Source organism: Vigna umbellata, chromosome 8, assembly GCF_029865625.1.
Source record: "Vigna umbellata cultivar VRB3 chromosome 8, Vumbellata_1.0, whole genome shotgun sequence".
Classification (NCBI taxonomy): Eukaryota; Viridiplantae; Streptophyta; class Magnoliopsida; order Fabales; family Fabaceae; genus Vigna; species Vigna umbellata.
The window spans coordinates 31,068,920-31,095,114 of NC_142172.1; the positions used below are offsets into that span (position 1 = coordinate 31,068,920).

Sequence of the window (26,195 nt, forward strand, 5' to 3'; positions counted from 1 at the left end):
AGAAGACAACAAAGGTTAACTTAGCCTGTAGGGGAGTACAATCAGTAACAACATTGTGTATAGAAAATGAAGAGAGTTTTAAACATCTGTTCTTTAAATGTAAAACAACTCAAGTTGTCTCGTAAATAAAATAAATCATGTTGGAGTCAACTTCAAACACTTTTATCTCGGAAAGGTTTAATGTTGTGTGTCAATTTGATCTCCATTTTTTAAAAATACGAACTTCATCCACACTTAGTTTAATGTATACATCAATTAAGTTCATTTCGTTAATTTTTTCATTGACAACGTTAATTGTATGATGTTAGTAACCCATGTTGTAACAATTAAACCTAAATAATAAAAAAGGAAAATGACACAGAGGAATTAAACCTAAATAAAGAATCATCATATTCTTTATCTCTGCACCTCTGTTCTTCCTTTCCACTCACATATTTGATCAACTTCTCGCAGCATCTCATTCTTCCCACATTTTCTCCACAGGAACAAGCATTAAGTTCAAAATTTTCAAGATTGTTTTTCATTCAAGACAATCAAATCTTCCCCTCGTTGTGTCAATCAAAACTTCCTCTTGTTTGTTGCATTGGGTTTGGAAAGAAAAAGAAAGGGTTGGGTTTGACGCGTGGCTGCAAAAGGGGCTGTGGGAGTGACTCTAATAAGACTGAATCTACTAGCTGTGAATAGTAACAGCTAATGCAATCAGCCAATTACTTCCATTTTTACGAAAACATCAAAACCCTGAAGCTATAAAATTAGCTATCTTAATATATTAAGTAAAAATATTTTTTTTCTCACCGGTAGGGAGACTAGTATATTAAATAGGGTAGCCTAATGTATGAGGCTCTAAACAAGTGTGTGATTTGGAGAGGGTACATATACGGTCTTACAGCTGCAAGCCATAAACAACCTACTATTGCACTAAGAATCACTCCTTGAAGACAAATATTACACAGAAATTTAAAGTTTTTATTCTAGAATTGGAATATACCACGTTTTGGAGGGATTTTATATCCTGGATGAACTGATGCCTATTTACATAATCCAATGGTACTAGTTTTTGAAATTCAGGGATAAGATGGAAAGGAAAGGAAATAAAATACTGATCGTTACCCTTACACTAATTTTCTAAGTCAAGCCCAAGTGCAATTGCAACAAGCCCAAACGTAGTCGAACAGCATATACTAACATAATAACATATTACATCTAGCAACTTCCAAAAAGGAATTGATTGAGTTCTTAACATGTGACCAAAAATATGCAGAAAACAATAAAACAGAAAATAAAAACATCTACAGCTGTGCAACAAGAAGAGAATAATCCAATCATAAAATTAAAGCATAACTGTATGAAATTTTACAAGGCGACATAGTACTCAATCAGTGCAAGAAACTTATTCTTTTCAATCTCATCAGTTAGTTGGCTCATTTACATTTAAAGAGCCAATTGAATATAGCAGGGGAAAAAAGCCTATATATATGAAGAGCATAGGCAACAAAGCAAGAACAGTTCTACTGTTCCTCCACAACAACACCGATCTCACCTTTTTCAAGTAAATCGTAGAAGGTCCTGATTTTCCTCTGCTCATTCCAGTGGTGCATCTTCCACACACTACCAGCAGCAATGCCGAGTGTTATTCCAATTAATATCTCCTTTACCACACTTGGACCTTTCAAGGTAGCATGGGCAATCCTAGGACCAGCCATTTGAGTGTGTCTTTAGGCTTGTCAATTCTACAAACTACAAAACATCGATTTTTAAATATTTAAATATATTAAATATGTAAATTGGAGACAGTTCAAAAGAGGCCAGTTAAACTTTATCGATCTGATAGCATGATTTAATAAAACAAAGCAAGAGAAGTAAAAGAGATGAGACACCAAAACATTTCATTGACTTCTTGTTGAAACTTTATCTTTAATGACAAAAGGAGGGAAACACAGGAGTTTGCCCCTCATATGTCCCCAAGATATTTTCGCCTACCAATAAAACTGGGGATGAAAATTTTAAGGAATTATTCGTAAATTTTCGATCCTATTTATCAGGATGTACCAAACTGTAGACAACCAAACAAATGATAAATGCCGACAGCTGCATTCTCAATTAAAACAAACAATCTTCCAAAATGAATACATCGATCATTAGAACATGAAAGTTATAGCAACGTAATGAATACATCAATCACTAGAATCTAAGGTCGATCCTTGGCGCAATATTTAGCCAGACTTTTCTTAGTTCCCGGCCGAGCAGAACTAGTCGGAGAGAAAGTCTTCAAACACTGGTGGTTCAAATCTATGGACCAAAAAAAGTAACCATTATTTAAACCTAATACACTTATTCATATCCACCAGTATAGCTTCGTTTGATTAATTATCCTTCAAGTGAAATCAATTCACGAATCACATCAAATCCTATGACACGAAACCCACACAACCCAAAACATAAATAAAAAATCTAACATAAAACCTACAAATTACTTCCCAACAAAATAATAAAAAACAATTCGTATAACCAGTCTTTCACCAGATGTGATCATGATGAACATCGATAGTTTAATCCGATGCAATGTTTGAACGTTTAACAACTATAATTTTAATCTTAACCCAATTGCCGACTTCCCCCCCAAAATTTTATTGTAAGTAAAAAATGGTCAACAGAGTGGACAAGAATTTCGTCGAAACAAATAACACTGAATGGGGAAATTACTACCGTTAGAAAGAAGAAGAACCAAAAGTTGTGGTGCGTGAAGAAGTAGGGTTTGAAGATCTACAATAATATCGATAACCGAGGAAGGGGAGAACTCACCAAAGGAAACCCAGGCGAAGACGATCGTCGAGAGAGTGCGGGAAAAGACGCGATGAGGGTATCCATTAGTGTATATGAAAGGCCACGGCTCGTCGTGGGCCCTAGGCCCAACTCCAATTGAGTTTGGGCCTTTACATATTTGTTTGAGATCATCCAACCCAATATATCCCATATTTTTCTTCTGCACATTCATAAAAACGAAAATTCTTTCTCTGATTGTAAAACATGACTATTAGATTGTTTTTACTTTAAAACTGTGCAACTTATATTTCTTTTTGACTTATGAATTGCAGAATTTAAAAATTATTATTTTTAAGAGAAAAAAATTCAGTATTTACATTTTGAAAGACATTATTTTTGCATAAAAAGAAGTTTTATATCATGTAATCTAAAAGTATTTTCTAGACCGTACAATTCAAAAGTTATTGTTTGATTTTTAAATTGTGTTATTTAGAAGTTTTTTTTTAAATTGCACAATTAAAAAAAAATTCTGTGAAAAAAAATATATTTCTACATTGTATAACTCAAAACACATTTATTTAATTTTCAAATTATACAATCTTAAACTTTTTTTCTTGAGTTGATTCACAATACAATATATAGATAATGATAAAAGAGACACTTTAGTCTTTTAACCACCTATAGGATACAAAATAGAAAGTATGAAAGTGCATAAAGAAATGCCATTATTATACCTTTTACATTTACTTTTCAACATGTTTGTAACAATTTGATGGAGCTACACTACGAAGCACCACCACTTTTTTTTTTTTTTTTTAACTGAAAGGGCTCTCTTTTTTTTACCCCGATAATAAATATATTTTCATGGATGATATTCTATTAGATATTTGTTGTGCTAAAAATTAAGTGGTGTTTGGATTTTTTATATGACATAATTAACATTTTAGAAAACTTAGTAATTTTTCACTCTTGGAGGGAGTTTTATGAGCTTTTATAGATATAATTAATTAAATTAAATTTTAATCTACAGTTTAAATTAATTAGTTTTTAAGTGATAGATGCTTGTTAAAATATATTAATTTAAAATTTTGTGAACTTAGGAGTAAGGTAATTAAAATCAACGTTATAGTTAAGATAAAGAAGGAATTTGTAATATTATGATCAAAGGTTTCTGTAAAAAAGGGTTTGTTTGATGAGGCATTGACGGTCCAAAATGGAAGACAATGGTTGCTTGCTTGATGCACTAACTTAGGCAGAGACATTTCGTCGTGAATTTATCTCTAGCGGCTCGTTGAAATCATAAAAGGTGAAACCTCATTTCTATATCAAGTTATGTTTATTTGCTATATAGTATGCTCGAATAATTTGTAAATTTTGTATCTGTTTGATTAGGGAATGTGACCTCTCTAAACCTGATGTTTTCCTAGCTGCATATTAGATGTGAAGAGTTGATATTTTTTTTATTTTGCACCCTGCATATTAATTGCTATGTAACTTCTGTTTTCTTTGTCATTGTAATTTTATTGTAGAATTTCTTAACTGATTAATACAGGGATTGGAATCAATGATTTCATTGTCTGTCAAGACCAAAACTGTGACCTCACTCCCTATGTCTAAAATCCTAATGGTTTTTTGTTCCAAGTTCATTTTACTTCCAGAGGTTCTCTACCCCATAACTCATTACAAGTTTTAAATTATGTAAATAAGCTTCAATCCAATGAAATTAGTGCCCACTGATAAATATTTTAGCCCGAACTTCTTCAACATATCCCACACTATCACACCATCCTTCGTGTGTGTATGATTACAATAAAGTTGGATCATTATCACAGGTGACTGTCCCATATATATATATATATATATATATATATATATATATATATATATATATATATATATATATATTCTATTCATTTTTTTATGCTTCATGCATCTGTAGTTTACATCTATTACCATATAAATTGTAGGGAGAAACCAAAGCAATTGAAGGTCAGTCAACTAAGTTTGATGTGGAAATGTACATCACAGATATGTATTAATGTACGTGGTTTACGTAGCAAAAAATGCGTTAGCTGCGATAGTGAAAGTTTGTGTGAAACCTGATGATATTACATATAGTTCTTTAATATATGATTATTACTTAATGTTTAGCGCTACAATATCACAATTAATAAATTATATGAGTAGAAGGGTGGATGAGATTATAAATCTCTTAAAATAGATGCACAGAAGAAATTTAGCCATGTCTACTCAAAACTAGGACCAAGGTAGAAGACCATCCTAAAAAACTCACATTCATTAATTCATTCAAACACATATAGCTAAATGAATTACTAATTCACTTCTTAAATGGCTTGAAATGAAAACTTGATTATTACCACTGCTATAATATTATGCATTTGCTCCATTCATTCAATTGATTTTCTTTAAACATGAAGAGGATGTAATGGTTGGAATGTCTGTATCATCTGTCTCAAACACAACTTCATCAATGCCAATTGATTTTATTTTAAAATCTTACAGCATATCAGAATCGGATGAGCTTTGGACAATGTTACTATTGGTTTGTTGGTATTGTTAAGAGAATTTATCTTTAATATAATTAAATACTTTCCTTAATAATGATTCAAATATTTCTTTGCAAAAAAGTAATTATTCAAATATTAAGTCATCAGATTATAAAAAAAACTGAACCTATTTTTATTTTTTATAAAAATGGACAAAGACATAACCGGACAAGCAGACAGTGAGGCTTAAAAGACCTAAGAAAACAATTCCTTGGAGACATAACTAAATTGTGGATCAAATAGTATTGAAAACACAACTTTGAATGGTCTAAACATGTGTTCATGGTTTCTAGAGGATGCTGGTCTCTGGAATCATGGAGGTGACTACATAAGGATCCATGTTAGAAGCAGACCTTCTATCCTCAAAGTAGACTTTCCTTTCTTTCTCTGTGTCTCTTCCACTTCCACCATTTGCCACACCCTTTAGAAAAAAAATGTCAAACTATTAATTGCTAATCTGTGTATAATTTTCAACACTTAAAATAGAGAATTAGTTAAGGTTGGTCCCTTGAAAATTTTATTGGGACGCTGTTTACTTCCTTTCAATATGATTCATGCTAACGAAATATTGGGTGCTTTTGTCAATCCCATCAAAACAACTTTTATCAAGTTAAAAAGAACTTGATACAATGTTGGTCTTATCCAATAGACAACAATTGTACAGTGGTCTATTTTGCAGTAATAATGTTGTAGATGCATATACTACTGCAAGCATATTATGCAGAAAACTCACAAGGATGTGTATCTTTTCCTCTTGGTGGAAGTATATTAAACTTCGAGAATAAAAGTGATTATGGTGTTAATGAAGCAAATAAGTTTTGTTATCAGAAAGGGTCAGGATGAAATTGAATTATTCCAAACTGACCCTATGGATCTACCTAAATTACTTTAGTAGTTAGATAGATTCAGATGCAGGTGTGGTGATACATGCATACAGTGCAGGAAACATTTTCTTTAATAAAACTTGTATGATAGTTTTGCTGTGTGCTGGTAATCACAAGGCTCTGCAAGTGTATATATTTTCAATTTTCCATTGAAGATCATAAGTTACAACAGTTAATGATTATATTTACAGTAGAATAAAGTATTCTCTGCTGAGGTTATTTCTCGGTTTGTGCTTCACTAGTGGTCAAAGTGATTTGGAAATTCTTGATGAAATTAAACAATGGAAGTTGTTTTATTTTAATCCTATACTGATATACTAAATACTTTGTCAAATTGGATTATTTCAAGATGCTATTGATTATTAAAAAGTCAAATTAACAATTTATCATCCTTTAAAATAATTTTAAATAAAACAAATAATTAAAATATTGGTTATAAAATTAAGAAAAAAATAATTAATATATATTTTGGAATTTTCAAAATTAATATATATAAATTTATAAAAATGCATGCAGACTCATAAAAAGGTCAGTCAAGATTGTTTTTTTTATGAATACCAGCCTTTAAGTGCACATTTTTGAAATATTTATAAATTAATTAAATTTTAAAAGTAGTAATTGAAAGAGTGAAATTGAAAAAAAATAAAAGATATATATAATTATAAATATAGTTATAGATAAACTAAATTATAGTTATTAAAATAAAAATTATTATAGGTAATACGGTGTAAATAGTATTATTAGTAATTATTTAAGTTTGAAAATTAATTATTAAAATGATAAAAGAATAAATATTTTTTTATAACGATTAATTATTTGAATTAAAAAATGTAATTACTAAAATGCTAAAATTTAAAATTATTTTTTTATTATGAATTATTTAAAATCAGTAATTATTTTTTTATTTAAATTTTAATCCCATTTTCTTAACTACAGCTAAGGAAAAAAAAATAAGAATTAGACACAAAAATTTTAAAAAAGGAAAGAGAAAAAAAAATGAAAGAAAAACGGATAAAAAAAGACAGGTGTGTGGGTCTTGCAGAGATTTAGAACATGAATAATATTTAACAAAAATACTGACATTAAATTAATCTTTAATTTTGATAAGTTAACGTTTAATTATAATAATTAACTTAGTTTTTATTTTAGAAAAACTAAAATGCAAATAAAAATTATAAAATGAAAAACCTCTTAATATAGTTGTTTAAAAATTTGCCACATAATCACTCAATAATATATTAATACCACATAAAAATTTATTACAATACCTTTTTCACTTGTGGGGATACTTAAAGTGTCATCGATTTTGAGAATGAGCTATGTGGTGTTGCAGACTGTGTTGTGTTGTTGTGTAGTGCAATTGGCTCCTAATTAATACTCCTTTCTAATTTCATTTTCATAACACTTTCCAACATACCCAACACACATTCCAAAGCTCTCTCATGGCACTCTCTTCAAAGTTTCTGATCTTAAATTTCTCTCTTCAAAGTTTCTGATCTTAAATTTAAAATGTAAAACTTAAAAAAAAAAAATCTATGGAAGTTCAAAAATTAAAACATGAATCTTAAAAAACAAAAGAAGTATTTTTTCAGAATATTTAACACCTTAAAACAAAACATAAAACATATAACATAGTCAGTCTATATTTTAAAATAAAAAAGATAAAATCATTTCTAAATCGTGTGTCGAACACGAAATTAATTCCTAATAAATTAATTTTTAAGAAAACTGTATAAAAGGAATTAGCCAAATAAAACAATAAAAGTAATAAAAAAAGACTAAAATAAATAAAAAATTAAATAAAAAAAATAATAGTAACACCAATCCCCACCCAATGAGATCCCTGCTCTGCCTCTCTGTTTTCTATGTGTGTGAAGGTAGAAGAAGACATTTGGGAAAACAGTAATCAGTAAAAATGTATGGGAAAGGAGAAGAAAAAAAAAAAAAGGCGTGAATGAAAAATAAAAAAGTGAACCTCCTCATTTCCAACAAGGCTTAGAAAACAAAACCAAAATGAAAAAAGAAAATATAGCCACGTGGAACCTGCCACGTAAGGTGTGTCAGAATGGAATCAATAGAACTGGGTAAGAGTATCATTTTTTCCTTTAAAACCCCTTCCTAATTTGATTTGCATAACTTGCTTCTGTCACCTGCACTCTCCAACACCCACCCCAAAGCTCTCTCTCTTTCTCTCTCTCTCTCTCTCTCTCTCTCTCTCTCTCTCTCTCTCATGGCTCTCTGTTCTCCAAAGCTTCTGATCTTTCTGCTTCTCCTCACTGCTATACCCATCGGAATCATCGTCACGTTGGAGCGAGCCCACCCCGCCACCCATGTCTACCACTACCACAGTTCTGGCTGGTTCCGAGAATGCGCCAAGTGGGATTCTCATCACGGTCGCTTCATAGTTTCTTTCTTCGAAGGTGGTGTTGGCCAGGTTAAGTTGCCGGAAAAGGATTCCGACTTATCGCTGCCGTTAGAGGAAGTGATGGTGGTGAAAGAACCCAATTTGGCCGGAAACGCGTCTTTGGGTATCGCCATCGACCCACCTAGAAATCGAGTTCTCGTTGTTAACGCTGATGCCATGGGCAATCGATACGGTGCGCTTGCTGCATACGATCTCTCCTCCTGGAATCGCCTATTTCTCACCCATCTAAGTGGCCCTAGTAAGCTTCTCTCTCTCTTCACTTTTAACTGATTTTTCTTTGGATACTTTCTTTCTTTTAATCTATTAATCTTACTGTTTAAGTTTTAAAATCCACTAATTACAAATAGTAGCAAGCATGGAGCATGATTATGATGAACTAATTAATTTATTTTTGAAATCAATTAATTAGTTTAGTATAAATTATTGATTGTTGTTGGATGATAGATAGTGGAAGTCACACGGTATTTCTTTTCGTTATTAATTTTTAGGAAGTTGTGTATACATTTGGTGGGATATTATTATGTTTAACATGAGAAGTTATTATTTTTATTGAATCAAGTAAATAAAAGTCTAATACTTTGTCTAGGAAATTATTGATTTTCTATATTTTTTTCTAATTAAGTTTTGTAAAATCATCACAAGTTATTTTTCTACCTTTCTCAGAAGTGTCCTAAATTAATTACAAAAAATTGTGGAAAATTAAATATCCAATTTTTTTATTAAAGAATCCATTTTAAATTTTCAAATATTTAGAACCTATTAGCATTTTTAACCATAAATTAATGCATGTTTGCTCATTGGAAGAGAGGTGTCAGAGTGAGTCCGTGACCACCTTTGAGGTGAAAATTAGTCCTTTTAAATTCACTAACTTTTTATGAGTTAAAGAAATTATAAAAATTGTGAAAGAAATTTTAAATGACTAAAGTTCTGTATGATTTGTGGGTTAAGGTAGCTGAGTTTAATTTCCAGATTTAAGTAAGTTGAGTTTATTTATATTCATATTTAAGAAAATTACAATTTTTTTTCCACTAAATCAATCCAAATCAAAATTTATAATGAAACTGAATTGACTCAGAAGTATCAACTCATTTTAATATTCCTTATTGTGAAGTATAGACAATTGATATGATATAGATATACAACGAGAATTTTTCTTTATAAATCTAGGAAATGATACGGTAATATCAGTTTGTAAAATATTTTACCTACGACGAATATTGTTAAATAAGGTAACAATGATATTTTGTCATTAATTCATAAGTAGGATGGTCACAACTTTCTTATTAATAACATTTTTTATATAATAAACAAGTGTAGTTTTTGTCTGTATCATAACCAATCTGTACTATTTGATTAATAAATTTCAAAACAAATAATGACTCCACACAATGGCCTAACATTTAGAAAAAAGCAATGTCAAATTTCTATTTAATTGTATACGTTTTTTCTCCCACCTTGTTATCATTTAGAACATACTCTCTAAATTTATTTTATTAAAAGATAACTCCAATTTAAGAAGTCCAACACCAAAAATTTATTTTATCATTCACTAATATATTATGTAATCTTCTCTCTATTATTTTATACAATAGTATCTTCAATCTGTTTTAAACAAAAGGCAAAGTTTCCATATACTATTAAGACATATTCAATTTATATATAGAGGAAAAATAAAAATCAAATGCAATTGTTTTATCGTAAATTTTGTAATGGCATTTGAAATTTAATGAGATTACATGGTATGGATCGTTGCATAAAACTTAACGATGTAAAATGTTAGTTTTCTAGGTGCGAATTCCACGAGGAAAGTTTGACACGCAACATGCCATCAACATCATTTGCAGTTATTTTTTTCATCTCAACAAGTCTTAAAGCGTTAAAGTCTTTGTTTTTTTTCTCAAACTAAAGCCATGAGAACTCCCTTTTGAAAACTAACCACTATCATTTCAACTTCAGGACTAGATGATTGAAAGAAATGCTAACATTTTTAATTTTGGTGGTTTTTTTTGTTGGGTATTTTTTGAAGTTAATAAAGAGTTTTTCTTTTCTTAGCTTCTACCATATCAGAGGAAAAAGTCTTGTGTGTGGCTTACCTAAACAAAGTCATTGGGAAATCGCAGGGAAAATGGGTGGTAGTTGGTACTTGGTAGTTACGATAGTTAAAAAGTAGGAAAATAATATATGAAAAATGTTACTTTCACCCACATAAAATTTTTTACATTATTATTTTTTATTTTTATTTTTTTTTCTTAAATAAAATATAAAAATTCATATCTTTATAATTATTTTATCTTTATACTGCATGTTAAATAAAAGTAAAAATATCTCGTCTCATCATTATTCATAATCTATATATGTTTTGTTGGATGTTAGATGACACTTCCTGTTAGAAAAAAAAGAAGTCAGTGGTAATATATTCCAATACATCCTCTCATATTAACCTGACTTTTTTATTAATCCATTAATCAACATGTGAAACACAGACATAGTAAGAGATCATTATGGATATTTATTCGAACATACGTAATTGTTTTATGATAATAAAAATGTATTTTTTGTCAAAATCTTTTGACATTTGATCTATACCATAAAGTTGGTTTGCTCTGTCTGATATGCATAAAAACATTCACATCAACGCCACAAAAACTTGTCAGCGCATGCACGTATGCATGTGGGCAAGAAGGAAGCAAGAAAGAAAAAAACACAGGGATGGCAGTGAATTGCATTGGCCAATGTGAGTTATTATGAACCATGCATGACAATAATAAAACCAAAAGGAAATGGCCTACCTATTCAGTACCAGCTATTTATTGCATGTCCTATTATCTTGTTCCGTCGGCAAAGAAGTAACTTTTCTATTTGGGTTGGCTCATGATAACAGCTAGTGGGTCTTGGTGACATTATTGTGACAGTGTCGATTTTGTAATGGATGCAGGTGATGGAAAATCTTTCGCAGACGATGTTGCAGTGGATGCTGAAGGCAATGCCTATGTTACTGACGTAAAAGGCAATAAAATCTGGAAAGTTGGGGTGGAAGGGAAGCTTATATCAACCATTACAAGCCCGTTGTTTTCTGCAAAAGAGTGGTACAAGAACATGGTTGGGCTAAATGGAATAGTTTACCACCCAGATGGGTTCCTGATAGTGATCCACACTTTCAGCGGGAATTTGTTCAAGATTGATTTAACAAAAGGAGAGGAGGTGAAGATGATAAAGGTTAAAGGGAGTCTTTTTTTTGGTGATGGTTTGGAACTAGTGTCTCCTACCAAGCTTGTAGTTGCAGCAGGGAACCCTTCGGGAAGATTAGTTGAGAGTTCAGATGGGTGGAACACTGCTTCTGTTGTGGGAACATTTTCAGGACCTAGGCATCGTTTGGCCACAGCAGCAACTGTTAAGGATGGGAAGGTGTATTTGAACCATATGGTTGGAATGGGATACCCCAAAAAGAAGCACGCACTTGTTGAGGCAGTTTTTTAGTTCGTACTTTCTACAATTCTAAACATTGGGGATGTGGGGATCATAATTTAACAGGACTTTTGGTTTAGATTTGTTGTACCTTCCATTATTTATGTTTGGTTTTCGTTGCATTACTTGTTCCAATGCTTTTTTCTCTTCAATCTTAGCTTCGCATGATGCCCGAGTAAGTTAATTGCCTCACCTGCAAATGTTTTCTTATTTCCGTTTTTGATGATCATGTACTTCTTTTTATTCTAGGAATTTAATACATGCTGGCCCAATCAATTCTGCAACAATTAAGTTATTTTAAATTATAGATTTTTTATTGATGAATATGCTAGATAAGCATTCTTTAACACCATTTTTTTCATTTGTTATAATTTATTAATTATGTGATTAACTATAGATAAAAATATGATGAATTGTATTTTATTAATGGTTGGAATAAAAACTAAGTTGAACATTAAGATTTGAAAGGGTACAGTCAACGAAAGGGATACTTCATAAATATCAATAACAAAATGTATAAATAAATTCCATCCAGTTATTCTTGCATAAATGAGTGGGACCCATTTTAGTTTATTTTTAATATGTTATTTTGATTCCACGTTTTAAAATAAAAATATTTAATATTTAATTCAATTTTTCCAAAATTAATAGTTTTAGTATAATCATCCAAGTTACGACATTGTCAATAATATATTAATTAATGCTAACTTTTACATAACACTCAACTGTGTTTACTAAAATTATTTGTTTATTTTAAAGAAATTTAACTTTACCTTTCATGTAGTTGCATAATTTTTTTCTTAACTTTTTTTATGACAATTCAAATGAGAAAGAAAAATATCATTAGAATGTGTCAGATGTGAATCAAAGTTAATATCAAAGTCTTAAATTAGATTGTTAAATAACTATTTGTTGAAAATTTTAAAAATGAATGCATTTCTTTAAGATAAAAGGATCAAAATTGTAGAATGCAAAAAATAGGAGCATTACATTTTTTATGTGAATCTTCATAATTATACATCCTAAATTTGAAATAAAATAAATACTTAACTATACATAAGCTTTTAAGTAATATTTATTTATATTGTTTAAAAAGTAAACATGAAATTCATCGATAAAAATTAATAAATATAAAATATCAGATCTGATTGACACCAACAATAGTAGCGTGTAACGTTATGACTATATAATACTTCAAGTATAAGAGTATATCTAATCTATGCATTATAGATACTGTAATACTGTACTGAACTTAAGATACATATTTTACAAAAGAAAATTCCATTTGAACATATTAATTTGACGAGAAAACATTGAATTTGTGATTTAAATCATAAAGATAAAAAAATTGTTTTTCATTTTGGAAATACTATATTTGCATTGAAGTATAAATAAAAAATTATAAATGTATAATTTTTTTTAAAAGTATCTTTAAAATGATAACATGTAATAAAATAAAAACGCATAGTATTTCTCTTTCTCTGCTGTCAGAAATGTCCTAAAGAACACTTAAAATATATTTCTTTTTCATTTGGCAGCACTTTATTCTATTTATAAATATCTTGGATGACTCGTAAAATGAAGGGCAAAATCAAGTTGGCCGAAATGTCATGCCTAGTATCGAAATGAAATTCTATTGCTTTTGTTCCCAACGGCTAGGCTAGTTTTCAGCTTGTTGGCCTCAACATTACCTGCTTCATCATGCCTTCATCTCTTGCCCATTTTATTACCTAGCTCTGTCCTATCCATAATTTAAGGCATATTAGCATCAGCAAAACCGATTATTTGTTTCCTTCTTCTGTGACAGTTTGATGAGACCTTCTTCTGTGACAGTTGATCTCGAACCTATCCCATGGGATGTCACAAATTTGTTTATGCAGAGAATATAAGGTAGTAGAAACCAAAAATATGTATGTCTGGACCTTGGTCCAGGATTCCAGGATCATCAATGAGACTGGTGTTTCTTTGCTCTGCCTTGACAAACTGTTGATTCGTCGCTCTTGGAACCCTCAGGTTTACGTGCCCATGGCGGTGCTTGATCTGGACCATAGCGATAATCATAGAAGAGCTCCTCGCTAGCATCTATGTGTTCCTTGGAAAATATGCCTACTCGGTGATCTCCAGCAACCAGCATCACCTATGCCACAAGTACAAAAAGAGGCCAACAATTATAACATAAAGCAACTGAGTCAAAAGTGTACTACTTTAAATTCCTAAAATTTGAGTTTCTGAACTCACCTTTGCATAGCAGTTGGGATTTGACGAGTGGTTTGCAAATTTTAACTTGTCTCCTTTGCGATAAGCATCAAGAACGTACTGTTAAAAAACAGAAGGCAGCTTTAAGGTCTAAATTAGATTGCAGTGCCAACTTGTTATAGCTTGCCTTGAAAGAAATTTGACAGAAAAGACTAGGTTGGCAAAAGTAACAAAAATATAATAAAACAATTATACAAGGAAACTTATTTCAATTGAGAAAAGAACCAGAGCAGCACAAGAACAGAAGAAAAATGTAGAAGATGCGAGATACCTGATCATTCAAGTCAAAAAGGAAAGAAGAGTTGGCACGGTCATATATTTTCCCACGCTTATCGGCTTCTCGGTGGGAGATCAGTTCTCCTGTGTACTCTCCTAGATAATCATTTTTGTTAACAGGGTTCTGAAATATCATCATCTTAGCAAGGTGAACAAGCTAATGTTAGAATTTAGAAAATAAACGAATCTGTTAATCTTATCAATAACCTTCAAGAAAGCTCCCCATCCTGCAACATCAGACTTTGCCAAGAGAATCTGACAGACACCAATAAAGCAACAGTGAGACCCAAATGCATGAGTTATGCATCAATGGTCTTGATTCATGACATGAGAATGAAATGTGGATAATTTTAAACGCCTAGTGACTTACTCTCTGTTGTTGCCTTAAAAGAAGCCTCATATTTCCACATTGACCTTCTCCACGCCGGGGTGGCTCCCCTAATGAACCATCACCACAACTGTTTACAAAGAACATAATTTTAAAAGGAAATCACAATGATTTGAGGTGGAAGGGCAACATATAGTCAAAGTAACATACAAAAGGGGAAACCGCTGAGAAATGTTTTACTTAAACAGCATTAAAGGGAAATACTGTGGTTCTAAACTAGAAGATACTCGCTAAATAGAGAATTATCAATTCATGGTTTCTAAAGTTTTGGGTGGGGCAGGTGGGGCTTGTGGAGGATATGAGTTCCTGTGATGAATAATTTAATAGCCTAATTATCTGTTCAGATTTACCCAATTGTTTCCGCACAAGAATTGCTTTACCTGTATAAAAAAAGGATAAATTCACCTAATAAAAGTTCTAAGAAGTAAATGATTACAATCAATGTAGTTCATTAAGAATTTAAAGGAATTTAGGATAGTTAAATCATAGAAAAGAGAGCCATCGAACTGAAATAGTATGTTTTTGAGACAACATAAATGCTTTATATTGAGAAAACGGAATAATACAACATATAGAAAAGATTTAGTCTCCTCTAATAATGAATATGTGATAAAGGAGTAAATAAAGACATTCCTAATAATTTATATATAATCTAGTGGTATTGTACCAAAACTCAATTTTTCACTTATGAAATAACAATCTACCCCAATTGAAAAACTGGATTAGAGGTAATGTGTAATGCTACCTGGTTGCCACATACAAAGTTTTCTTCAAATTTAAGCTCTTTGAGAAGTTGTTTTAGCCATATTAGATCATAAGTGACAACTGCCATTGCCTATATTTTGCTTTTGCATTTGATGTTGTCACATTTTGTTTCTTACTTTTCCACAATACTAAATTACTTTTAGTAATAACACAATATTGCTTGGTGATCTTGCCAAGTCAACATCAAAATACCCAAAAATTTAAGTATTTCCCTTAAATGAGGTCTTTGTTATGAACATTTTTAATATATTTTAGGATCCTTACGACTCCCTGCAAATGGTCTTGACAATGAGAGCTTAAAAATGGACTTACTGCACTCAGGATGAGTTAAAATGAAGTCTTTAGTAGGATAACAAAACAAATAATGATCAGTATCAGTTTGTATCATTTCAAACTGCTAGATGATAGTTTGAAAACCCCCAAACCATAGGTGATTGCTCAAGGCGGCATACAATATTATTATATGACTCCTCCAAGAGATTGCTTCATGTAGACTTCCTCATCAAAATGACCATGTAGAAATGCATTATTGATGTCAAGCTAATAACATCTAATGGTGAATAGTAGTTGCAATGGAAAAGGGAAGTCGAATAGATATCCTTTTGGCAACTGAAAAGAAAGTCTCAATATAATTTTGGCCATAGATTTGTGTATATCCTTTGACAACCAAACAAAACAAGTTTTATACTGATCAATTTTACCAACAGGTTCCATTTCAAGAGTGTAAAATCACCGACACAAACAATTAATTTGCCAATTGGAAGAGGAACAAACTCCTAAGTATCTACTTTGAAGAACATATCTCATCAAGCACGCTTTGTAACCACTTTAAGTGAGATAAAGCTTTACCTGGAGACTTAGGAATAGGAACAAAAGATAACAAGGACAAACAAATATATGTATGGTGAAAGGCGGTGATAAATTTAGTTAGTATAGTGAAACAGGTTATGCATCGAATGTGTACCTTTTCAAATTACAATAGGTCAATAATTTCTAGAAGAGACTGAATTCAGTATGAGAGATAGGGAAAAGATCAGACATAGCGTCCACTATAACATTATTCGGTGAAAATAGGTCCCATATTAGAATTTTAATAGGCCTTAAACGACATTGATATATTTGAAGAAGTGTTGGAGAAGCATCTGGGTCATGGAAGAGTTGCCAAATGGTGATGAGAGAAGATTGATGTACTGTATGACCGCCTAGTCAGCTATTAATCGAATGGTCCACGTTAGAGAAATGGTCCACGTTAGAGTATCCCATCAGAGCTTGAGTAACCAACCGCTCAGCCAGATCTAGAGATGGCCAAAGGGTTATGATAAAAAAACTTAAACATCACTAATAATCAAGTTTACCGATAAAGTATGTTTATTGATTATTGGGCCATGATTAGGCATATGCTAATCATAAGTCTACCTCCAAATCTGTAAATACGAATCTTAGGTAAAATGATAGATAATTGGATTTATTGTGAATTTAAAATTTTATTGTTCTAACCAAATTGTCATATAGTGACTTGAGCATTTTTTTTGGAGACCAAGTTAAGGGTTTTCGAGAAAAGAAAAGTGTGACTGTGAAGTATTTTTGACTGTGATCCTAGATCTCGGACCCGAAACAATTGATATTGGTGCGAAAGTGACTACATGGAAGAACTTGTTATGAAAGTTGATTTGGTGCTGGAAGATATGTTTTTTCCTTGAAATTTAGAACAAAATAATCCAAGGAGAGAAAAATAGATTAGACCACCGAACAAACTCCGATGGAGGCACTACCACAGGGGAAGGAATGTATGGAGGAGGTGACCTGAGCACAGGTTGGTCAGTCATCAGGCATTACCATGCACCGGTTGGAGTTGTGCTTGGAACAGGGGAGAGATGTGAGAGAGGGCACAAGGATGGATGACCTGCGTTGGCCTTGATGTTTGGATAGTTCAATGGTTAAGCACGACACAAGCCCAACCTTGTGTGTGCCGAAGAAAACAATGGTCTCCAGAAACTTGTAGGAGGTAGCACTAGAACAGTGCATGTGAAAGTCAGAGAGATTCGCCAAAAAAATCCTCAAGAAACAATGGATCTACTGGGCTAACATGATTATACTTCTGTTAGAATAATTATTAAATCTATGTATGTTAGAGTAATTATTAAGTCTAAAGTAGGAGGTAGTTGGAACCTCTTCCAGCTGTACTTAGTTCTGTGCCTAGAAGTCTAGGGTAGTCTTTTGATCTTTCATGTTTCCATTGTATCAATTTTTTATCGTTATGCAAAGGAAGATCATACGAGGGGTCTTTCAGGCCCTGCAAAACATATACATTCTCTTCTCTCTGTTTTAATATTTATAAATCCCTCTTATCCTTAATATAAGACACTTCTAGTGCAATCACAATACACCAATAAAAAGTAATTTATTTCAGTAGATTTTGTTGAAATTTTAAAACAACGTTACCAATGTATCAAATTTACCCACATTATTAATGAATTATAAATTTTTTTCTTGCTATTTATTAATAAAAACAAACATTCATTATATTTAAAAGGGACAAATTAATATTTGCTAAAATGTATGCAAATTAATATTTGGTAAAATATAATATATTTATATAAACTAGATATAAAAAAAATGATTGCAAGAGTTTAACTTTGGTTTCTCAAGTCAGTCAATATATATGACTGAAAATTTTCCAAAAGTTTAATACACAGAAACAACCAAATTGAACTGATACTACTGAAATACTGGATTATTTGTGCACAAATATTACAGGTGATTTTTTGAATAATCACTTTCTTAATCAGGTGAAGCAATAGAATGGAGATATGTTCATTCAAAAACTAGCAGTCTTAAAATAAATTTCACAGCAAAAATACTAGGCATATTACCTAACCCAGCAATTCCGACAAACATCTGGGTCACATTCCCGTCCTGCAGCAAAACACGGACATTGTCGACTTCTGCACTGACTCTTGGCACAATGGCATCCTCTGAATCGATTTTTGCAGCTTTTTGAACAACTGAAGGTAGAAAAGCCAATTTATCACATTAAATCCTGACTTACGAACACAACTACATTTATCAAGTCTTAGTTCACACATTAAGTTGAAAGTTGCATTTTATAGGAACCTAACCACTGAAAAACGAGTTTTGTAGAAATAGCTTTATATTGACAGTTATACATCTGTTGCTCCTCAGAAATAGATGATTGCTTCTTGTATTATGTTCAAATGTTTGCTAACCAAGGGAAACCATATTTGACCATCAATCCAGATTACCCTTGTTATATTACAACCACCAATCCAGATTACTGCCAAATTACTTAGTGTTAACAAGAATAATTCAAATAGTGCAATATATTACACACAGCTACGAGAAATACAAGATGTCTTGCAATTTTCTCTTCCATTATATTAATAGAAAAGCTACATACTTAATTAAAGGAAAAGTGAAATACCCGCAATACTTTTCACAGCATGTTCCACCATTAACACAAGTACATTCCTTTCCACACATTGACTGACATCCACATGGTGTATACTGCTTGCAAGATTGGTTTTTCCCATCAGCAATTCTTTTCCATATTGATGGGTGGCCAGTAGACTTCCAAGAATATTTAAACTTCCTAGTTTTGCCCCTTTTCCTCAGCAATCGTGACCTAGATGGCATCTCCTGGTCCTAACATGAAAACCCAGATACAAAGGAATTTAGTGGGCATCTAAAGTAGAATGTGCTCATAAAGGTTGGTAGAAGTTTTCAGAACAAAGAGTAGCACAATAAATTTAAGTGCGGCCAATGTACAAAATGATGTTTTATTTAAAAGAAAAAAAAAAAAACTCATCATACAAATGGAGTATGTGGCAGAGGTAATAAAGAAGGAATATTTATCAACTCAAAAGTAACTCAATCTCTTCACATGTTCAACGCATAAGCACCCTATTTATGAGGCAGCCAAATAAGAAAGCCAAAAGAATTCCTTCAATCAAAGATAATTCGTATATTTTAAGTTCGGTGCCTAACTAGCCTATTGAGATACCAATTATCTTATTTGCAAAGAAATTTCAGAAAATATTGATGTTGGTTCTATAATTTTTTTAAATAAAAAGATTGGCCATATAACCTATTGGTATATTACAAAACCTACACAAGAATGTGGTAGGGCAAAGAAGATGGAAACAGGAAAGATTGAAATTCTCACTGTGTACTCTGCATCAAATTTTCCCTTGTCATCCATGATTGAACTAGGTGCAATGATAGATCCGTGGGGCATTGACACTCCTCCAGCATGCATGTAAGTAGCTATTTCCATGCAAGTCTTTAAGCCAGAAAGTAAGTTCCTTGCTATGAGGCAGCTGCAGAGTACGAGTTTCACTTTACATGAGCACAAAATTAAATTAGAACTAACATGAAGTAAAATTATATAACAGGAAAATGCAATATGCTTTAGTTTCATTTGCGTAAGAACCATTAGTAACAATTGGAGAAGCTTCCTACAAAGCTTTCAAATTATGCACTGAATGGGTTGCTTATTACTTTCCGTTCAGAGAAAATCAATAGTTATTATTAATTGCATAATACAATGAAAAGGGCTGTTGCAAATTGCAATAGACCACAACACTAGCACAAGAAATAAGATTATTTCACAAATAACTACATGATATGTTATATGGATATAATGTGTAATACATCAAATTCCACTGACAGTTGTGAAGGTTATTTATTTCAGAGGTACAGAGTTTCCACTACTTGGACACAGGTATTAATCTAAATTGTTAATACAATTTTGTGATACAGGCGAGGCTACTACAAGATGACATTTTGGCAACATTTGAAGTTGCTTGTTGCCCTCCCCTTCCCCCACCACTCCATTACCCTCCCCTCACTAAACCCCATCAAGCATGTGGAGGGTGGGTTCCCTCTCATTTACATGAACTCTTTATTTCTTCTACCCATTTTTATTTTCTTTTTTGGAGGGTACTGGAGGGGAGAGATCAAGTGCTCAATGATTTCTTCCAGAACATGAGTGCAAGACAATTTGTTACTTTCAAGAAACACAAAGCACTCATTTCACTCAGTAGATAACATATGAAAGTACAAAAAATTTACAAACTCCTTCGAAGTTAAAAGCTTTATTTTCAGTAATTACTCACATCTTCCAGAGTATTAATTGAAATTGAAGTTAAAAGAGAGGTTGAGTTTGTAGCATTTATAGACAGAAAAGTGTAACTTCCACATCAACAACAACAGTGATAAGTGAAATAAAATAAAATTATACCAAAACAGTGTGCAAACAGGCAAAAGAAACATGCTAGACATGAGAAAGTGAACAAACACACTATAAATTAAATTTGGTGACATCCTTGCATTTCTAAAATAATAATGTAAGGTGAAACACAGAAAGCTCCATACCTATTTCTTCCAAACATCTCTACTCCCTTCAAGTATAATTCTTTCTCTAGAGGTTTCCAATCTGAGAGACCTGGCATCCCATCAACTTTCCCTTCCATTGAAGGGGACAACTTCTTCAATTCTGTTTTATTTGTAGGGTCTTTGGGTCCATCCCCAATACTTTTGTCATGTTCATCCGTATCGCAAGTGCTAGAAGAGTCTATTAATTTATTGGAATTATTATTAACAGATTTGTCCAAAATTGCACAAGTAATAGTATGTTTACTTTCATCGCATGCACCCAAAAGGTTATTGCTAGAATCACTATTTACAGTAATTACATCATCTGAGATACTCTTCAGTTTTTTATTAGAATTTTGAGAACCATCGGGAAGGGGAGTTGAGTCACAAAGTGCTGTGTCAGACACATTTGTGACTTTCCGTTTCTCCACACTTACTGAGATAGGAACATTTAAATTGAGAGATCTATGACAATCAACTTCTGTTGGAAAAGGTGATGTACTCTGATTACCAGGTTCCTCTATAGTGGAGGGTGCCAATATCCCATCTGCCTCTTCCATAGTTGTAGTTCTCTTATTTTGATCAGACCCAGAAGTTGCATCTTCTGACACACCTTTGACTTCATTTAACTGCTGGTAATTGAAATGGAAATCAAATACAAGAAACACCTGAGTTGAAATTGAAGCTGGGTGCAAAAGTGGGCACCCATAGATAAACAGACACACGCATAGAATCAATCAGCATATACTACATCTAAAGCACACCTTAATAAGTTAACATGCCTCATACAAAATTATTGACTGGGATTACTTTACTTCCAATATAAACCAACAGAGCACAGAAATGCCACCATATCTATTGTATAATAGTCTACAGTCAATGAAAACCTGTTCAACTGAATACCAAGAGAGGGGGAAGGGGGGGACGGTGTGATTAATTTCATCTTTGAGAATTGAAATCTAGTAAACAATTCAAAATTTGCAAATATATATCTCAGGCAAGGAAAAATACCTTAAGGTAACACTGATCACTGCATGGTTTCTTGTCACCTTCAGGATCAGACCATACTGTCTGTTTTTCACTCTGAAGTAAACCATCAAATTAGCCTTGTGGATGAGGTGATTATGAATTGAGTTTAAAATAACACAGGATACAGTTACTTACAGGATATACTAAAGGTTGAGAACAGCCATGAAGACGACAATCAAAAATCTGCTGTATGAAAAGCAAGAAAGAATGGATGCACTTACTATGAGATGATAGAATGATAAAAGTATCATGCTTTTAGCACATACCAGGCACCGGCGACAAAAAAGATTATCAAAAGAATCTAATGCAGCACTCAGGGTTTTCTCTGGAGAGATGCCAATAATAGATTCAGGATCTCCTGAGTTTTCCGAAGGCTGATCCAACCTACCAATGTTCTTTTCCTTAATACTTTTGTACCTCTCCTGCAGATTGTTTTCAAAATTTCTTCCAGAAATAAAAATGGCTTCTCAATATAAATCACCACATGCATTTTTTTCTTTTGAAGTTAGATTAACAACCATGAAGCATAATCTCGTTCCACAAGTTATGCAAGATTACCTGAATTTCTGAACTCTTGCCCCCAACAAATTCGCTAACAATATTCAGTACCTCCTCATTTAACCCATATTCCTCAAATGCCATCCTAGTAAATCAAATAACCAAGACAGTAATTATAGAAAGGGAAAGCCTTGAACATTTCATTAAAGTTTATAAATGTTATTAAAATTCTTGTGCGATCACAATAAAAGTATTGTTTCCTGAATACTAAGACAGTTATTTGCACTCCAACAGAACATTGATCTTACTTGTCAATTAAATGCTATTCATATAGCTAATGAGAAATGTTACAATCAAGATTATTCTACTTCCATTGAATCTTCACAAATAAATGGACCTTGTAAACACAGCTCTACCCTATTCATTCTAACTTACCACAGAACACGGTCTTCAGCCTCAGAAAATTCATGTTTTTCTTCCTCATGTTCTGTTAACTCTTCCTCACTGTCACTACATATCAGTGCTTCACTTCCATGTTGATCATAGTAGATTCGTCTTCTTCCAACAACTGACTGATCTTCAGCCATTCTCTGATTTCTGATGCATGTGAAAGATTTAAAATAGCATAAAAATATTATACAATCTGGGTACTCACTGATCAATAAACTTTGAAATCTTGGTTTCTGTTTTAAAATGGAAAGTAGGTAGCTTCAATTTGAAAAACAAAATTGCACAACAGGCCCATCAGGAGAGAACAATAATTATTTGAAAGTTAAAACACCTGTCCAGAAATATCCAAGAGGTATATGGCGGTAATCTTTCAATATATGGTATTTTGATACTTGTAGCAGATAATACATCTTGATTGTTGTGGTCTTTGTCTCCTGAGACCGGAGAGAAACCATTGAATTTACATAAAGGACGGTCAATTCTAGAAAGAATTGGAATTTTCCTATTTTCCTCTGTCTGTGAATAACCCCTTGTTGATATTGTTGATAGGACTCCTGAGGTATGACATTGTAGCTTCTTCTCATTGCTCTGAATTTTTTCCTGCAGAAATATAACTAAGGTTGATTGCAATGAGTACAAAAAGAGCCCTCTCAACATTGAAATTTTCCATTAAGTGAATTCAAGTTCAAATTAGCAATCATAACATAAAGTTGTACCCAGAAACATTAAAAGGAAAACTGCTTGCACCTCACACAAAGACTTGTCACCAATATAACCAAATTAGACTAATTGACTCTCTGAAAATGTCAAACAAGAACTGAAATAAAATTTAAATGTTACGAGATAGAGATTAAGACAATCTTCTCGAATAAATAGAAACAAAAAGTTATGTCTTCAGCAAACAAACTATACAAGTCTGGATACTTTCCTAGAAGAATAAAGCTAAGGCAGCATAAACCCGGTGTCAATCTTACTTTAATGTATACAATTCTCTCCGCCTGGATTTGCTTTTTCAACTGATTTATCTTGAGGGACAAGGTTCCCAATGCATCATTTGCAGCCTCTCCAAGTTGTTTCTGTCGACATTACAGAAAAAAGTTACCACGTTAAAAATACAAAAATAGAAAATCATAAAACAAAATCCGCTATATGCAGTAGCATGTAAAATTTCAATTCTCACTCATGAAGCAAAAAGACCATTCAATTAGTAACGGAAAATCTACAAGAAAGCAGAAACCAACATTGAAGACTAAGCACAATCCAAAAGCCCTACTCGCAACTCAAGTGTTGCGATATTCAATTACAGAGAGATAGAGGAACAGAGAGCTCTTAATGATGTTCGCTCGTGAATCCCATCAAATTAAAAATTCTATACAGGCATAAGCAAATTCTGAAAAGCAGTTACAAGGTGAATCAAGAAGAAAAAAAATAGGAATTGAAACATTAAACAGCAAGTTATTCAGTTATTCTTGAATTGAAGGAAGAGAGAGAAACTGACTCGAGGTCTGGAAACGGAGTCTGTAGGTTTGGACACCATCGATGATGTGCCGTGCAGTGTAGAGTCGATCAAAGGAGGAAGAAAGACTCACTAGCTGTGTGCTGTGTGCTGTGTGAGAAAGAAAGTAACAGTTTCCTAGCTATGACACGTTTGGTTACATGGCCTACCGCGGAAACAAACGCAACGTAATTTTTGGTGGTTGCGTATAAATGGTAAGGTATGCACTGCTATTTTCTTAGTTATATTTTACACTATTGCCTGTATTGTGGGAGTTAATTAAGTTTCATTTGGACTGATTCTTGCACTTTTTTTCTTGTGGTTGTGGTTATTGGGAAACGATCATGATATTTTAACCATTCTTTTTAATAATTTTTTGACAATATATTACTATTTTATTGTTCTATATATTTAAAACGGATGAATTATAAACTATTACATAATTATTAAAAAATTGTCAAAAAATGTTGTTAAAATTATTGGGAACGTCTTTCATTCGTCTGGTTCTTTTAACTGTACGAAAAAAAAAAGTTCAAAAATATATGCTAAGACCATTTCACTAGGTATAATTGCAATGAAAGTATCTGATGAGTTTTTTTCAATTTCTTCTTGCAAAAATTATATATATATATATATATATATATATATATATTAAAGATTGAGATTATTTTTAACTTAAAGTTTCAAAAAGGAAGTTTATAATTTTTTTCTTATATAATACATAATTTTATCATTTTTATATAATATAAATATTAAAGATAACTTTATATAGTTTTTTTCTTAATATAAATTTTAAGATTCATTATTCCAACAGCATTCCCAGTATTCTCGGAGTCAACCTCACGAAATAAGGGGTTCGGGTAGAATGATTTAGTGCTCTGTGACACATCGGAATTGATTTAACCTACCCTGTCCTACATTTATTGTGTCCCCTTCATCTTCACCATTGAAAATATTAAGATTTTTTTAGAATATGATGATGGTGAAAAAGTGTCAAACTTCATTGAAGTGATTTTTCACAAAAGTTCATTTATTTAATATGATCCACTTTCAATCAAAAAGTATATTTGAAAATCTTGAAAAACAATTGGTCAGGGTGTAGAAAAAAAGATGACTAAGATTTCAAAAACAAAAAGAAATAAATCTTGAGCCGGTTAAAGATACAAAATTTCTGAAGAAAACAACACTTATAAATAATTTCAGGTGATTAGGAGAAAGACAGATTAAAACAAGTGATGACAATGTAGATGATCAATGCTTAGGTGTGTAAATCTTTTAATTTAATCATTAAGCCCACAAGTTTGTCATTTTAAGGACAAAGAGAAATGCAAATGTGTAAGTGTTATTCATAGAAAAATAAATCGAGAAAAAAGTAATAAATAATGGTGGATTATTTGAATGAAAAAAGAAATATAAGTCTCCTATTTCTAAAATATATGAAACTATTCGACTAAGAACAATTTCATGTTTCTACAAAAGGATTTATCTATTTTGTTAAATTGAATTTTGAAGTATTACTTATCAAAATTTTAACTTTTTT

The 26,195-nt window shown here is 32.0% G+C and overlaps 3 protein-coding genes across 12 annotated transcripts; 1 reads left to right on the forward strand and 2 right to left on the reverse strand.

Moving 5' to 3' along the window:
* Positions 1–1,310: 1,310 nt before the first annotated feature.
* Positions 1,311–2,899, reverse strand: LOC124841654 (cytochrome c oxidase subunit 5C-2-like). Of its 2 annotated transcripts, none has more exons than XM_047318323.2 (2): positions 2,803–2,899; positions 1,311–1,737 (listed from the first exon to the last, which is right to left on the reverse strand). In XM_047318323.2, the coding sequence occupies exon 2, from the start codon at positions 1,701–1,703 to the stop codon at positions 1,509–1,511; it is 195 nt and encodes a 64-aa protein (XP_047174279.1). In that variant the 5' UTR covers positions 1,704–1,737; positions 2,803–2,899; the 3' UTR covers positions 1,311–1,508. The 2 variants fall into 2 exon arrangements, with proteins under 2 accessions (XP_047174279.1, XP_047174996.1); XM_047319040.2 differs by having other exon boundaries at positions 2,707–2,844.
* A 5,451-nt stretch (positions 2,900–8,350) lies between these two features.
* LOC124843111 (uncharacterized) lies at positions 8,351–12,226 on the forward strand. The gene is made up of 2 exons (XM_047320130.2): positions 8,351–8,877; positions 11,575–12,226. Exons 1-2 carry the CDS (start codon positions 8,445–8,447, stop codon positions 12,114–12,116), a joined length of 975 nt encoding a protein of 324 aa, XP_047176086.2. The 5' UTR covers positions 8,351–8,444; the 3' UTR covers positions 12,117–12,226.
* A 1,325-nt stretch (positions 12,227–13,551) lies between these two features.
* Positions 13,552–24,869, reverse strand: SWN (SET domain-containing protein). 9 transcript variants are annotated; one of them, XM_088096463.1, is made up of 18 exons: positions 24,659–24,863; positions 24,135–24,236; positions 23,492–23,760; positions 23,146–23,307; positions 22,771–22,855; positions 22,479–22,634; positions 22,348–22,398; positions 22,195–22,266; positions 21,695–21,812; positions 21,184–21,382; positions 19,973–20,126; positions 19,232–19,452; positions 18,663–18,794; positions 15,007–15,094; positions 14,844–14,891; positions 14,632–14,760; positions 14,343–14,420; positions 13,552–14,241 (listed from the first exon to the last, which is right to left on the reverse strand). In XM_088096463.1, exons 1-18 carry the CDS (start codon positions 24,695–24,697, stop codon positions 14,050–14,052), a joined length of 2,295 nt encoding a protein of 764 aa, XP_087952589.1. In that variant the 5' UTR covers positions 24,698–24,863; the 3' UTR covers positions 13,552–14,049. The 9 variants fall into 9 exon arrangements, 7 of the variants coding, with proteins under 7 accessions (XP_087952589.1, XP_047179911.1, XP_047179218.1 ...); XM_047323955.2 differs by having other exon boundaries at positions 21,695–21,815; XM_047323262.2 differs by having other exon boundaries at positions 21,184–21,812; positions 22,348–22,395; positions 24,659–24,864.
* Between the last annotated feature and the right edge of the window lie 1,326 nt (positions 24,870–26,195).

What these genes read in the sequence shown, in the direction of transcription:
- LOC124841654 (XM_047318323.2), bottom strand. Translation starts at nt 1,703, where the DNA reads ATGGCTGGTCCTAGGATTGCCCATGCTACCTTGAAAGGTCCAAGTGTG.
- LOC124843111 (XM_047320130.2), top strand. Translation starts at nt 8,445, where the DNA reads ATGGCTCTCTGTTCTCCAAAGCTTCTGATCTTTCTGCTTCTCCTCACT. An exon ending in CACCCATCTAAGTGGCCCTA is followed by an intron (nt 8,878 to 11,574) that starts GTAAGCTTCTCT and finishes TAATGGATGCAG; the next exon opens with GTGATGGAAAATCTTTCGCA.
- SWN (XM_047321194.2), bottom strand. Translation starts at nt 24,697, where the DNA reads ATGGTGTCCAAACCTACAGACTCCGTTTCCAGACCTCGA. An exon ending in GAGATGTTTGGAAGAAATAG is followed by an intron (nt 20,127 to 21,183) that starts GTATGGAGCTTT and finishes CGTACTCTGCAG; the next exon opens with CTGCCTCATAGCAAGGAACT. An exon ending in GATGGGGAGCTTTCTTGAAG is followed by an intron (nt 14,761 to 14,843) that starts GTTATTGATAAG and finishes ATGATATTTCAG; the next exon opens with AACCCTGTTAACAAAAATGA.